Source organism: Galeopterus variegatus, unplaced genomic scaffold, assembly GCF_000696425.1.
Source record: "Galeopterus variegatus unplaced genomic scaffold, G_variegatus-3.0.2 Scaffold906, whole genome shotgun sequence".
Lineage (NCBI taxonomy): Eukaryota > Metazoa > Chordata > Mammalia > Dermoptera > Cynocephalidae > Galeopterus > Galeopterus variegatus.
The window spans coordinates 419,024-432,106 of NW_007727017.1; the positions used below are offsets into that span (position 1 = coordinate 419,024).

Sequence of the window (13,083 nt, forward strand, 5' to 3'; positions counted from 1 at the left end):
GGGTCAGAGGGTAGACTGGGGGCTAGGAGAGGCAGCCTGTTTTAGGTGCCTTCTTCTCCAGCACATGGGAACTCTCAGGAGGGTCAGGTTAGCTCCAGTGGGTGTCACCGAATGTCACTGGGTACTGGGCACTGTGCTGGGCACCAGAATGGGGGAAGATAAGTAGGAGACAGCCCCTGCCCCTCAGCAGTTTGCTCAACACGTGCTCATTAGTCCCTTTGGAGTGGAGAAGCCTCATAATGCCTGTCTCCAGGCTTGGCCAGTGAGGACGGTTGTGAATGACATTCCAGAGGGAGCCCCCTACCCAATCCCTGGCTTCCACCAGTCCCTCTGCAAGGTGGCAACCTCTCCTGGGACTGCAGTTTGCCACTGTGGTGAGGAGACGCCAGCCTTCAGGGTGCCCTCCCCTACTCTGAGTGACAGCAGATCGACCCTCGCCTCTCTTGGCTCTGCGGCCTCCTGAGGCATGGCGTGCAGCTGCAGGTTTCCAGCCTGCGCTCAGCTGCAGGCCTCCTTTGTCCAGCAAACTTCTCCTTGCAGAACTCCAGTACACAAAGGAACACAGAGCCCACATTTATTGGCCACTTACTGTGTGCCCAGAGTATTCACAGCCCTCGTGCACCCCTTCCTTGAACCCCCTGAGCTGTCAGTAGGTTTTGTTATCATCCCCTTTGTCCAGAAGAGGGAGCCAGGCACAGAGAGGGCAAGTAACTCACTCCAGGTCACACAACTCAGAAGCGGCTGTCTGACTACAGAGCCCACATTGGCCACTTACTGTGTGCCCAGAGTATTCACAGCCCTCGTGCACCCCTTCCTTGAACCCCCCGAGCTGTCAGTAGGTTTTGTTATCATCCCCTTTGCCCAGAAGAGGGAGCCAGGCACAGAGAGGGCAAGTAACTCACTCCAGGTCACACAACTCAGAGGCGGCTGTCTGACTACAGAGCCCACACGCTCACTCCCCATGCCCACTGCAGTCTGGCTGCAGTTGCTGCATGCTGATCTCAGGGTTCAGCATGAGACTCTGCTCCTTGGAACTAAACATAGCACCTGGGGAGAGTCACCTTGCCACTGCAAAATGAGTCCCACCCCCGGTTGGGATGGTGACTGGATTGTCTACGAAGAGGCAACTAATGCCCCCAGCACAGTGCTGGGCCTTGAGGAGTACTCAGCAAGTGCACCCCTCTCTTCCCTTTGCCCCGACTCTGATATGGACCCCGACCCATTGTATGCTGGGCGTCAGGGCGTCAAGGAGTCCACCAACCAGCAGCCCCTTTCTGGGGGCAGGGGGTACCTCGGAAGAAGGTGAGAGATGGTAAAGCTGGGCTGTGTCAGTTTGCCTACTGGGCATTTCCTGAAAAGGGGTGGAGGAAGGGGGCCAAAGCTCACTGGGTAAAAGGTCTGAGCTTTTCTGGGAACAGCACTTTCCGGGGGCTTGGTCTCAGCCGCGTAAGGTTTCTGACCCATGGACTTTTCACCTTGGCTCCAGCTCCGACCACGCTGGCAGTATTTACCCTGTAGAAAGGGAATGGGGCCAGATTTGTGCAAGGGGGGCTTGGAGAGGGCAATCTGGGATGGGAGGTCAGAGCCAGGGCAGCCAGACCTGGGGCCCTGACAACCCCAGGGTCCTGAAAGGCCCAGGCCCCTGGAGCCCCCAGTGTTGGTCTGCTGTTGGGTAGCTCATCGTGCAGTTGGTCCCCATCCTCCTCTGAGTCTTGCTCTGGGGCTGAAACACCAATAGACTGATGATGATGAAACCTACTGCGTCCTCGGTGTAGACAAGGGTTAAAATCCAACCTCTCACCCTTGCCCACTGTAAGAACTCCTCTACTGCCTCATCTATAGAATGGGATAGTAACACCCAAGTTGCAGTGTTGAGGAGAAGAACTAAGGAAATAAAAAAAAGTTCTTGGGACACTGTAAGCTCCCACTAAGCGACAGCTATGTGATTATAATCATGGAGCACAGGAAATGTTTTCTGACTGGATGGATGGATGATGGATGGGTGGATGTGCACGTCAGTGGGTACCTAGGCAGGTAAATGGAGATAGGTGGATAAATGGATAGTAGATGTACAACCCTCATCCATGTATCTTCCATCCATTCATTCATCCTTCCCACCATCCATCCACACGTCCATCCATCCACACGTCCATCCATCCAACTGTGCGCGTGTGTGTGGTTGGGTGGATGAACAGGTGAACAGGTAGATGGATGGGTGGATGTCTGGCTTAGTGGGTGGATAGATGAGGGGTAGGTAGATGTTCAGATGGACAATCAGATGAATGAACAGACGGAGAGATAGATGAATGGACAGAAGGATTGTTGGATGGCTGGGACCACAAACTAAATGCTAAATGGCCTTCTTTGGTAGATGTTCAGATGGACAATCAGATGAATGAACAGACGGAGAGATAGATGAATGGACAGATGGATTGCTGGATGGCTGGGACCACAAACTAAATGCTAAATGGCCTTCTTCCCAAAGGTGACAGATAACAATTGCTTCAGATCCTGCCGATACCATGTGCATTAACCTGGCCATCGGGGGGCCAGAATACTGCAGCCTTCACAATCTGCTCATTAACTGATTCACAGAGATTTCACCTATTCAAAGCCGACAGGGTAGCAGTGTGACATTTAAGATTGCCTTTCAGCCAGGCCTTGGCCTTTTGCTGAACACGTCACGCAGCCATTTGCTGGTTTGCTGTCTCCTCCAAAGGTGCCTCAAACTGTACCCCCCACTCAACCATGCAGTCCTGGACCCAGCTTCCCGAGGCCAAGGGGTGGGGGGTGCCCTGAAGAGTTGGGGCCCTTCCCCCCAGCTGCTTGCCACATTCTCTCTGCAGCAGTGCCACCAATTACCTTAATTACCTTCCATTAGGGACTTAATTTATAACGCAGCAGCAAGGAAGTATTGGAGAAAGAGTTTCCCTGGCAACCTGGTTTTTAAACATAAGATTCTCCATGTTGTAAAAGCCACTTCTCATCTAATTTCCTCCCTGACAATTAACTTGGAACTTTTCGGATGGGGGTGGGGGGGGGTTAGCCTCGCAGCAGGCCACCGCTTACATCTGAAACCATCAAAGACCTGGGCTTCTGCCCTGCCAGAGGCGAGACCCTGGGGAGTTGTTCGGGTTTTCTCTGCCTCTCTGTTCTGAAAGGGTTATTATGAAATAACTACAAAGAGAGTCTTTTTCTGATCTCCAAACAGCCCATCAAAACTCCTGACAATAGCCTGTTTTATGGACTCTGAAGTTGTTGAAGTTCCCTGTTGGCTGTAGTTTTGGCCATGAGCACTTGACGGCAGACTCCAGGCACAGGCAGGTGGCCCAGGCCTGTCCTCAGTGGCAATCCTGGTCCCCGTATCCTCAGGTTGAGACAAGCAGCACTGACCGCCACTCCCAAAGCAGAGGGCACACAATCCCAGAGAGCACTCTTGGAGGAGATTTTTCTCTCTGGGTACCCCCCTTATCACCATGTACCAGTTCAGCGACATGGCCTGCCTGGCTTTTCATAATCTGCTCCAGCATGGGGGTGGGAGGCTCCACATTTCACCTCTTCCCATATCTGCACCTTTAATCCAACCAAACCACACACCCATCTGTCCAACCTCCAGCCATAAACACAGCATCTACCCTTCTGTTTACCCTCTGTCTATTCTCAGACACATGCCACCTAATCCACCCTGATTCTCACACCCCATAATCCACCTGGAATTCCTACACCTTGTCCTTCAGACCTTGACTTTCCAAATTTGGTATCATTTCATGGTGCTGCTCAAATACTGCTTCCTCTGAGAAACCCTCCCTGACTTCCCTTCCCCTTCCTCTGAACCTTTGTAGCAACCTGTCTATACCTCTGAGGACCTCCAGCTTGTCTGCACTGTCTGGTTTAGCAGTTATGTGTGTTCTGAAAGTACATGGAGAAGTCAGGCAGGGCTAATTCAAACTCTGGCTCTCACGGCATGGTAGCTGTGTGGCTTTGGTGATAAGATGGGAAGGTGGATGAGGATGGATGCAGGGTTTATGATCGATCGACTGGATGGGGATCAGACTTGGGACCAAGTGGAGGTTGATGGTCCATGGGATGTATGTACAGAGGGACAGCAGGTATCTAGAAGCATAGGTGGTTGGAGGATGTGAGAACATATAATTAAATGGAAGGGTAAAGTGTTGGATCAATGGATAGAAGGATGATGGATGGTGGATGAAGGGACGGATGGATGACAGATAAGGTGAAATGCAAATGCATCTTTTCCCACTGCCCGGCAGAATTGCAAAATCTGAGAGGTGGGACCAGGGGTCTGACCACCAGGCAGTTCTGCGTGTGGCCGAAAAGTGAACCTGTAGGCTCTTACCAAGAGGAGATAGTGCTCCTGATACCTTGAAGCTTGAAGTTTTTCAGTGACCCTGGGAAAAGGACAGGGCCTCCTATGGGACCAATTCATTAGGAAGTACAGTCCTGATCAGCTCATCTAAGCACTTGGGCTGGCTTTAAGTGCCAGGCAGTCAGAGGACATTCAATAACTATTCATTGGAAAGTGACGGATTGATCTTGGAAACCTGCCATTTTGGGAAGCATGGGCTGGCTGGGGACAGCACAAACATCTCCCTCATCAGAGCAGCCCCTCATGCTTGGCAACAGGAGAAGTTAATGCTGCTGTTACCAGCACAGACTTGAGTTTTCAGCAGTCACTCCCCACTTTGTATGGTGATTGTAACATGTTACAGAGGCCCAGGGAACATGCTCTGCTGCTAGAACCAACACCCATAGAACATGAGGTTTAACCAGCTCTGCCCACCTGGTGCAGGGGCTGCAGCATGTAGGGTGGGGTCAGGTCGGCTCGAGAAAACAGGGCTTATGACCCACTTCCTGGAGTCAATTTGTCCACGAAGCCAGGAAGACCCAGTAGACAGAGAACTCAACCCCAGAGTGGTTGGGAGGTTGAGTGACACAGTGGGTCTGTTCCACACAAAGTTAGAGGAACATCCGGGCCCTGGCTCTTTCCAGGAAGGACAGTTTTCATAGGAGTTGATCATAGACACACTTGGAGGCTGAGAAGAGGTGCAAACACCCCTCCCCTTCCCCTGGAATCCCCATCCCAGCCTCCAGGTCTACACTGATTTGCAGGAGTTGTGTGGACTCTCTCCCGGCTATTGCTCACCACCAGGGGGTACCCTACACAGAGATCATGGGGCAGGGCGGCAGGTGTCACTGTGCATTATTGTCACAGGAGGCTTTAGGGCCTTGGATTCCCAGGTGCTGCATCTAAAAGACCAACAAAACTCCTAACATGACTCAGTGTTTTGTGTTGTTCATAAAACTGTCTCTGCTTCTCCCATCAGACTCCCTCCCCAGCAGGAATGTGGGTGGGGAAACGAGGAAAGGAAGACAAATTTACTTCTGCCTTATCTGAAAAGTGTTTAGCTAAGTGCCAAGCATATAATAAGTGCTCAATAACTAATCATTATTAGGGGAGGATGAGATGGAGGAAATCGTACAGATCAGAATTTAATTCCGTCACGCAGATTTATTGTGCTTCTCCTCAGGGAAAAAAAGAGAAAGAGTATCTCAACTTTCCATCTTCCTTTCTCTCCCAGACTGACTTTGTGGCAGTGTCCTCCTGTCCCCTTTGCCTGCAGCCAGTTGAAAAAAAATAAAAAGAAAAAGCCAATTCGGTGTGCTTGGCTGAGCCCCTGCCTCTCCTGCTCACAACTCCCTCTAACTTTGTGTTTAATTTCCCTGGGTCGAGAAGAAGCATTCTGATGATCTGAGTTAATTCAAAATGCAAATTTCATCTCCATCGGCTAATGGCTCTGAGATAGGCTTTACATAACCAGGGAGCAGCTGCCATATGAGTCACCCAGGCCTCTGGCTCCCTCATCTCTGTCCTTAATGGTGATGAAGCCTTTGCTGAGGCTTCCAACAGACCGCGCAGCCCCCACACCCACGGAGGCCAGACCCGGGTTCACTTCTGCAGGCAGAGTGTTCTATCAAACAGGGGGACCATGGGGCAGTGGTTTAATGCCAACCCCAGAGGCCAGGCTCAGCCCAGGAGGCTCCAACTGAGCCAGACCAGTCTCCCAGGGCCAATTTTGGGCAGCCCAGGCTCATGTGTACCCTCACCTAGGTTGGGGACCCTCAGGCCTGGCCGAGAATTTCACAATGAGCCAGGCTGGCTTCCACTGTGTGCAGGGAGCTGTCTTCACCCAGCCCTGAAGAGTAGCTTTGAACCCCCCAGGATCTGAAAGCCATTATGGCAGCCAAGGTCTTCCACATGCTGGGGTGATGCAGTCCCTGTGTTGCTCTCTCAGCCACAAAATGGGTCCCCTCCCGCCTCCCTAGGAGATGCTAAGGGCTTCTCTTAAAGGCAGACCAATATCCCATTATCTGAGCTGAACAGCTCGTTAGTGTTCCCAAAAACAAAACAACCCACAGCAGTTTGGGTATTTCCACCTGTCCTCTGAGGCTGGTGGACAAACCAGACTGTGGACCAGGATGGAGGGTGAAGGGGACCCGGGGTTGTGTCCATGAGTCAGAGCCTCCCATGATCCACCTGTCCTTCCTGGGTCCTAGTATTGGAAGAATTCAGCCATATGAGAAGGGCAAGTGGTGTCGTTAAGTGGGGCAAACAGGGGACTGGAAGGCATCCCCATGGTGGGATTCCAGGCATGCTGATGAACCACAGTGAGCTGCTGGGGTGGACAGTGCTGTTCACATCACATCTTTCTGAAGTCAGCCCACACTCTCTGCCTTGTCACTGTCCCTGCACCTGGACCTGGGCTCACCAAATCACAACTCTAAGGGTCCCACCAAAGAGCCATGTGACTCCAGCCTCATGGCAGGAAAAGCTTTGGGGGACAAGGCAGAGCTCCCATTGCACAGCTGGGGAAACTGAGGCTCAGAGAGGAAGGAACTGTCCCCAGGCTACACTAGGAGTTTAGTGGCTGTAGTGAATACTCTCATCCCATAGGCTTCTGCTATTAGGGAGTGGGGAGGAGAAAACAGGACTCTCCTGCTGTGTTACTGGAGCTCCAGGGCCCAATACCCACCCCACCCCCACGTCTAGACCTCCCCTATGCAGTGACGTGAGCCAAACCCTCCCTTCAGTTGTCAAACCATTATGTGTGGGTTTCCCAGTGGGCTGGCAGGGCTGGGGTGAGGGTCCTGGTCTCCTGATTCTGGATTTCTTGCCTCTACCCAGTGAGGACTGATTTGAGGTCATGATCACAGACTCAGTGTCAATATGGTCAGTCTGGGAATCTAGGTTCTTGGTGATCCTAGCTCTACCACCTGCTGGCTGAGTGACTGTTACAGGGCTCTGTCCTCTGGTCTTGGAAAAATGGCTTTTACAGTGCTCAGGGCAATTTAAGAGGTTCACTGGCCCCACATGAAATGTCCTTGAATCTGTAGTGAGACGGTCCGCCCCTTTCCCATTTTCCTTGAGTCCTGATTTGCTGCAGGAGAGAATCTTGGTGAGGTATGTGTGCTTCTTCCTCATCTCCCTTTTCAACAGGGTGAGCACAGGGCCTCTGCTCGGAGCCTCTGGTAGGTGATGGGTTTCTAATGCCTGTTAAGTGACCCTTTTGTTTTTGTTGTATTTATTTTCTTTTTAAAACAACTTTGTGGAGCAATGATAATCCACCTACCACAAAATCCACCCATTTAAATGCACAACTCAATGATTTTTAATATCTTTACAGGGTTGTGGACTCTTTACCACAATCTAACTTTAGACCATTTCCATCACCCCAAAAAGAAGTCCTGCACCTGTTAGCAGTCCCTCCCCACTGCCTCCTTCTCCTGGCCCCTGGCAGCCACTCTTCTGCTTCCCGTCTCTATAGATTTGTCCATTGTGGACATTTCACATAAATGGAATCAGACAACATGTGTGTCTTTGTGGCCAGCCTCTTTCACTTAGTGCTGTATTTATGTGATTCCCTCAGGAGGGAATGCTGGCTTTTGACTTACAGTTGTGAGGCACTGGTTTTGTAAAGCCAATTCCTTTTGATCTATTAATATTTTCCCCCTTAAGTAATTGGTAGTTTGCTCAAGTTACCAGTTGTCCATGGAAGGTGAAATGTGCAGGAGACATTTGGAAAACAGCCCTAGGGTCTGAGGGCCTGAGGGTCCACGAGTCCCTTCACTGTTGGTCTTCTGATTCTGGGATCCTTTCTGCTCCCTTCTCTCCCCAACAGCCACCCTACCCCAAGCTCCTTCCTTCATCCTCCCTGACTGTCCTCAAAACCACCACTGCAGTATGGGGACTGGAGCATAGTCTTTGCAAACAAACAGTCCATCCCTTTTTTAACAAGCTTCAAGGGATAGCTGCAGGCTCAGCCCTTTCCCCAGTCATTTTATCTGGAAGCAGCATCTACAACAAGTTTAATTATGCAATTAAAGTCATTTTCCTGAGCTGAACAAATATTTACAGCATATTTTGCTGCAAATTGCTTCGCCTGGAGAAGACTTCTGAGGCTCAGGCTGGCACACGTTCATTCACGTATTTACATATCCTGTTACCAAGGGGCTCACAGCCAAAGAGGGTCTGTGGTGACTGAGGCTGTGTGGGCCAAGAACCCCCAGGAATAAGTGTCAATGCAAAGACATGGGCAGGTGTTGGCAAGGCAAATGTGTTCTTGGGCCCCCAACAGTGCTACTGGGGACAAAATGATATCCTCTGCTCCTCTGTGGTGGCCCTAAATCTTGGCTCTGTGGTATCAGAGAAACCTCTGAGCGGTGCCCTGGTGCTGAGAGAGGGCCCAGATGGCACAGAGAACATTGTGCATGGAAATAGTTTGGGAACAATCAGACCTGCGTCGATCAATAATGCGCCAGCTACTCCTCCTGTAATCTGCACAGCAGTCCTGGGAGCGGGTTCTTAACAAGACTGTGTTTTGAACCTCCGCCGAGGGTCCCCAGTGTGCTGAGCTTCCTGTGTGAGAAAAGTCAAGGCAAAACTTCAGGAAAGCAGGCAAAGCACCTGCTTTGTTTTACTCTCTCTGAAATTCATCTCTGTCTCATATCCTCATTTCACCCCATGGAAGAAACTTTGTCTCAACTCATTGGGGTGAAGTCAGTTGAATGAGGGTTTTCTCAATCTGGGGGTATCCCTTGCCCCTGCAAGCTCCCTGGTTTACAGTAAGTTCTGGGGGAGCTTATGTAGCCTTAAGGTGTCAGGGTGGGGGTGGTCAAGAGTGACGCTCAAGATACCTATCAACCAGTGCAGGCAATGACCACTCAGAGAGGAATCCAGAGCGAACTTCAGGAACCCCTCAGCTGTGTGAGAAGGAATGGGGGTCCCAGGATGGATGTGTCAAGGGTGGGTCAGTGGGGGGGGTGCTGGGCAGCTGCTCTTCACCAGTCAGTGTGCGTGTTTTAGCGTCATAACCTCCATGCCTGCTATATCGAATATTGGGCCTGAGCGAGGGTGACGCAGGCTGGTCATCTCTCCAGCTGGTCTTGGCCATTGTATGTCCTTGTCTTCATATGAAGGCTCTTCAGGTCAACGAGAGCCCTCTCTCCCTCTCTCCTGGCTTGATCCTGATTCCCCCATCACACCTGGCACTGAATGGACCCTTCAGGGCAGAATTTATGGGCGTGACCAAAACGGTGGCAATATGGCCGGTGTGGGAGCATCTCCCATCCAGCTCAGTCTCCACCTGTTCAGAACGTTCTGGACCCAAAGGAGAATTATTTTAAGTGACCAGTACTTCCAGAAATCACCACAGTGACTATCTTATGGTACATGTTTTCAGAGTGTTTCCTAGACATCAACGGTGGCAATATGGCCGGTGTGGGAGCATCTCCCATCCAGCTCAGTCTCCACCTGTTCAGAGAGTTCTGGACCCAAAGGAGAATTATTTTAAGTGACCAGTACTTCCAGAAATCTCCACAGTGACTATCTTATGGTACATGTTTTCAGAGTTTTTCCTAGACATAGATGTACAAATACTCAATACACGTTCATTCCCTACCTTTACACACAGCAGTAGGTGGCAAATGTTGCATGTCAATAAGTTATCTTCTGCAGGGTCGTTTCAAGTGGGTGCGTGTTCCAGGAGGGACTACGATTTCTTTAAGGAATACCCTATCGTGGGCATTTAGTTTGGTTCCTATATTTGGGCCATGACAAAAGATCAGCTCCATAGTGAGCATCATTGCAACTAAATCTGTGTACACATCCATGATGATTCCCTTTGGACACATTTCTTAAAGGTAGAATTACTGGACCCAAACTCAGGACTTCTTGCTAAAATGTTTGAGAAGGGTAAAGGTGGCTGCCTCTGGGGAGGGGCTTGCTGAACAAGGAGAAAAAGTGCTCCGGACACTCCTGATTGACTTTGCTCTCCTGCCCCTCGTCTTGAAATCCACAGTGGGAGTCAGGCTGAGGGTAGAGGCTGCACGCAAGGCAGCTTCGCACTGCTGAGCCAGAGCTGCTCATCAGTGGATGGCTCCATGGCAGGGAGCAAGCTCTGCCCTGAAGTGGCTCTGACACAGCTGCACTGCAGACCTGGAGTGAAATAAAAATGAGAAGTGCTGCTCTCACCAGGCCCTGCAGTGTGCCAAGTCCCTTACTGGCATCACCTCATTTGATCTTTTCAAAAACCTGAAGGTATGGTTATCATGCCCATTTTACAGTTGAGGAAACTGAGGCTCAGAGTTTTGTGCAATTGCCTAAGGGCACACTGTGAGGAAGAGGTAGGACCATGACTCACATCCAGATTCTCCAGACTCCAGAGTCTGTGCTGAGCTGAGCTATTTCCTTTCAGCTGCATTAGACCCAGCAGGGGTATTATTATCCCCCTGGCACAGGTGAGATAGAAGAAGATCCCACTAGCCAGGGTCAGGCTGGGATGTGTCCAAAGTTGACAGCATTTACTGTCCCCAGAGGAAGGAAGAAGGGCAGAAGGGGGGATGCAGACAGCCAGCCCTTTGCCACAGATGAGCACATCTGGGCCATCACTGCAATTGTTGACAGCAGTAACCAAGCAGAGACCACTGCCCTGGCTCAGTTCCTCTGGCAAGGTTCAGGTCAAGGGAGCCTGCCAGGGCCCATGGCCCATGATCTTAAAGTCAGTGCCCTGCTCTCTGGAAGGTGCATGGAACCCAGAGGGGCGAGTGAGCAGCCCGGGAGCTCTGGGTTAGGGTGGGCTCAAGGAGAAATGGAGAGGAGTGAAAGGGCCCTGCACCTCCTGGCTCCCAAGTGCACCCTCACCCCATCCAGCCATCCCCCCTGGATGCCTCGAGTGAGGACAGGGCAGATTTGTTCTGGTTGAATATTTGTTGTTTACCTGCTGTGTCCCGGTCTTTAACCCAGACTTTGGCAAGGCTCTAGGAATTTCTGGAGGTCCAGGGGCAGCTCCTATGTTGGATTCCAATAGAAGAGGTCAGTCCTGGTCTTGGTTTCAGGGTCAAGTGGTCTTTGGGGAGGGTTAACTAGGAATCAGGAGACTTCAGGCTTTTGTTCCCACTCCAACCCACCTTCAAGTGACAGCTCACTCACCCTGACTGAGCCTCCTGCAAACGGCCTTGGCCATACATACCTTGCACAGTCTAAAGGCATAACACTGGTGAATAAGGCTATAGTATCCTGGTTATTGTAGCCAGAGGTCCCCGTACAGAAACCAGGACTTGGAGACAGATGGAGCACTCAGGAGGCATAGTTTGGAGAAACTGAGTCAGGGGCCAATGACAAATGTTGAGTCCCTTTGGTCCCCTGAAAATTCTTATTCTGTTTAAGTCACCTCCTCTAGGCTGTCCCCCAGGCTTCCAGGCCTGGTGGCAACATGGTCACACACAAGGCTGCTGGGTAGGTGGGTGATGCTGGAATTCCAAGATGACTTCTTTGCCTACAAAGGGAGTGGAGGCTGCCCAGAATAGGACACCAGGGCACACGGCGTGCATTTTAACAAGCTATATCCTGGTGGTCCCTCTTGGGAGTCTGAGGAACTGCCCCGAAGGCCACTAGGGAGTGGAGAACTTGAGGCCAGTGGTCTGGGTATGGGGGCAGCTGCCTCCTGTCATCTCCCCCAGACTTTTGGTTTCTGAGTTGGAGCACGTGTGAAGCAAGTCATCTGCGGCAAAAGGAAGAAACGGGTTTGAAAGCCACTGGTTTAAATTAATACAACAGATAGCATTTCACTCCATTAAGTGTTTTTTTTTTTTTTTTTTTTTTTCTCCATTAGCGGTTTTGGTGTTAGAATGTGCCAATTTCTCTGGACAGCTAGGTCAGTTTCTCGGCTCCTTAAAGGGGAAGAAACCCCAGCCCTGAGAGACACTCCTTGCCTCAGTTTCCCCACCTGGAAAACTGGGGTGGCCTTGGCTGTGCCTTCATGTGGAGCTCTTGTAAAGCGACACAGCTGAGGGGAATGAGCAAGTTCACGGGCTGTGAGAGGGAGGGGTGCTGAGCTGTCATGATTCAGGGAACACGGGCCTGCTTGCTGGGGTGCGGTGGAGGGCAGAGCCGACCTCACAGCCTGGGCCCAGTGAGGAAAAAACAACTTGAGGGAAGCAGCGGATGAACGTGTGGTATCAAGTTTATGGTTTGTTTGGACTGTTCCGTAACACCCAGTAAACAGCAGGAGCAGAGGAGACCAGGTGAAGGTTCAAGGCCAGGCAGGGCCCAAACCACACCCCTCCCTTACCAGGGCAGCCCACCGTGCTGGCACAATGTTTGGTATACAGAAGGAGCTCAATTAATGTGTGCACCGTGGAGATTCCTTTGGCTTTTCCTTCTGAAGAACACTTTTCTCCCCTCCCCTGTGGATAACAGTTTAGAAAAATGTTGTTCAAAAGACTAAAAAGGCAGAAGCCTGTGGAACTGCCCACAATGCAATCTCTGTGGGAGGCAGAGCCCCCAGATCCATGTTTTTGTCAAAAAGCACATATTAAACTCTCCTGGTCCAGCTGTACAAGCCCCACCATTCAAAGGTTTGTGGAAATGTTAAAGGACGCCAGCCAGTGGCCTCGGCTAATCTGGAGACCCATAGCACACTGCCATGTCCCCCTGTGTTTCCACCCTCTCTCCTCATTCTTCCCCAGCGGGGTCCTCCTGCTCCCTCAATCCAGGCAATGCATCCA

The 13,083-nt window shown here is 51.1% G+C and overlaps 1 protein-coding gene across 1 annotated transcript in view; it reads right to left on the reverse strand.

Moving 5' to 3' along the window:
- Positions 1-1,337: 1,337 nt before the first annotated feature.
- LOC103590981 (phosphoenolpyruvate carboxykinase, cytosolic [GTP]-like) overlaps positions 1,338-13,083 on the reverse strand; it is a 15,185-nt gene continuing 3,439 nt past the window's right edge. The window contains exons 7-8 of the mRNA XM_008573345.1: positions 1,422-1,512; positions 1,338-1,351 (exon numbers count right to left, since the gene is read on the reverse strand). Of these exons, the coding sequence (XP_008571567.1) occupies positions 1,338-1,351; positions 1,422-1,512 (105 nt within the window). The remainder of the gene's footprint in view (positions 1,352-1,421; positions 1,513-13,083) is intronic.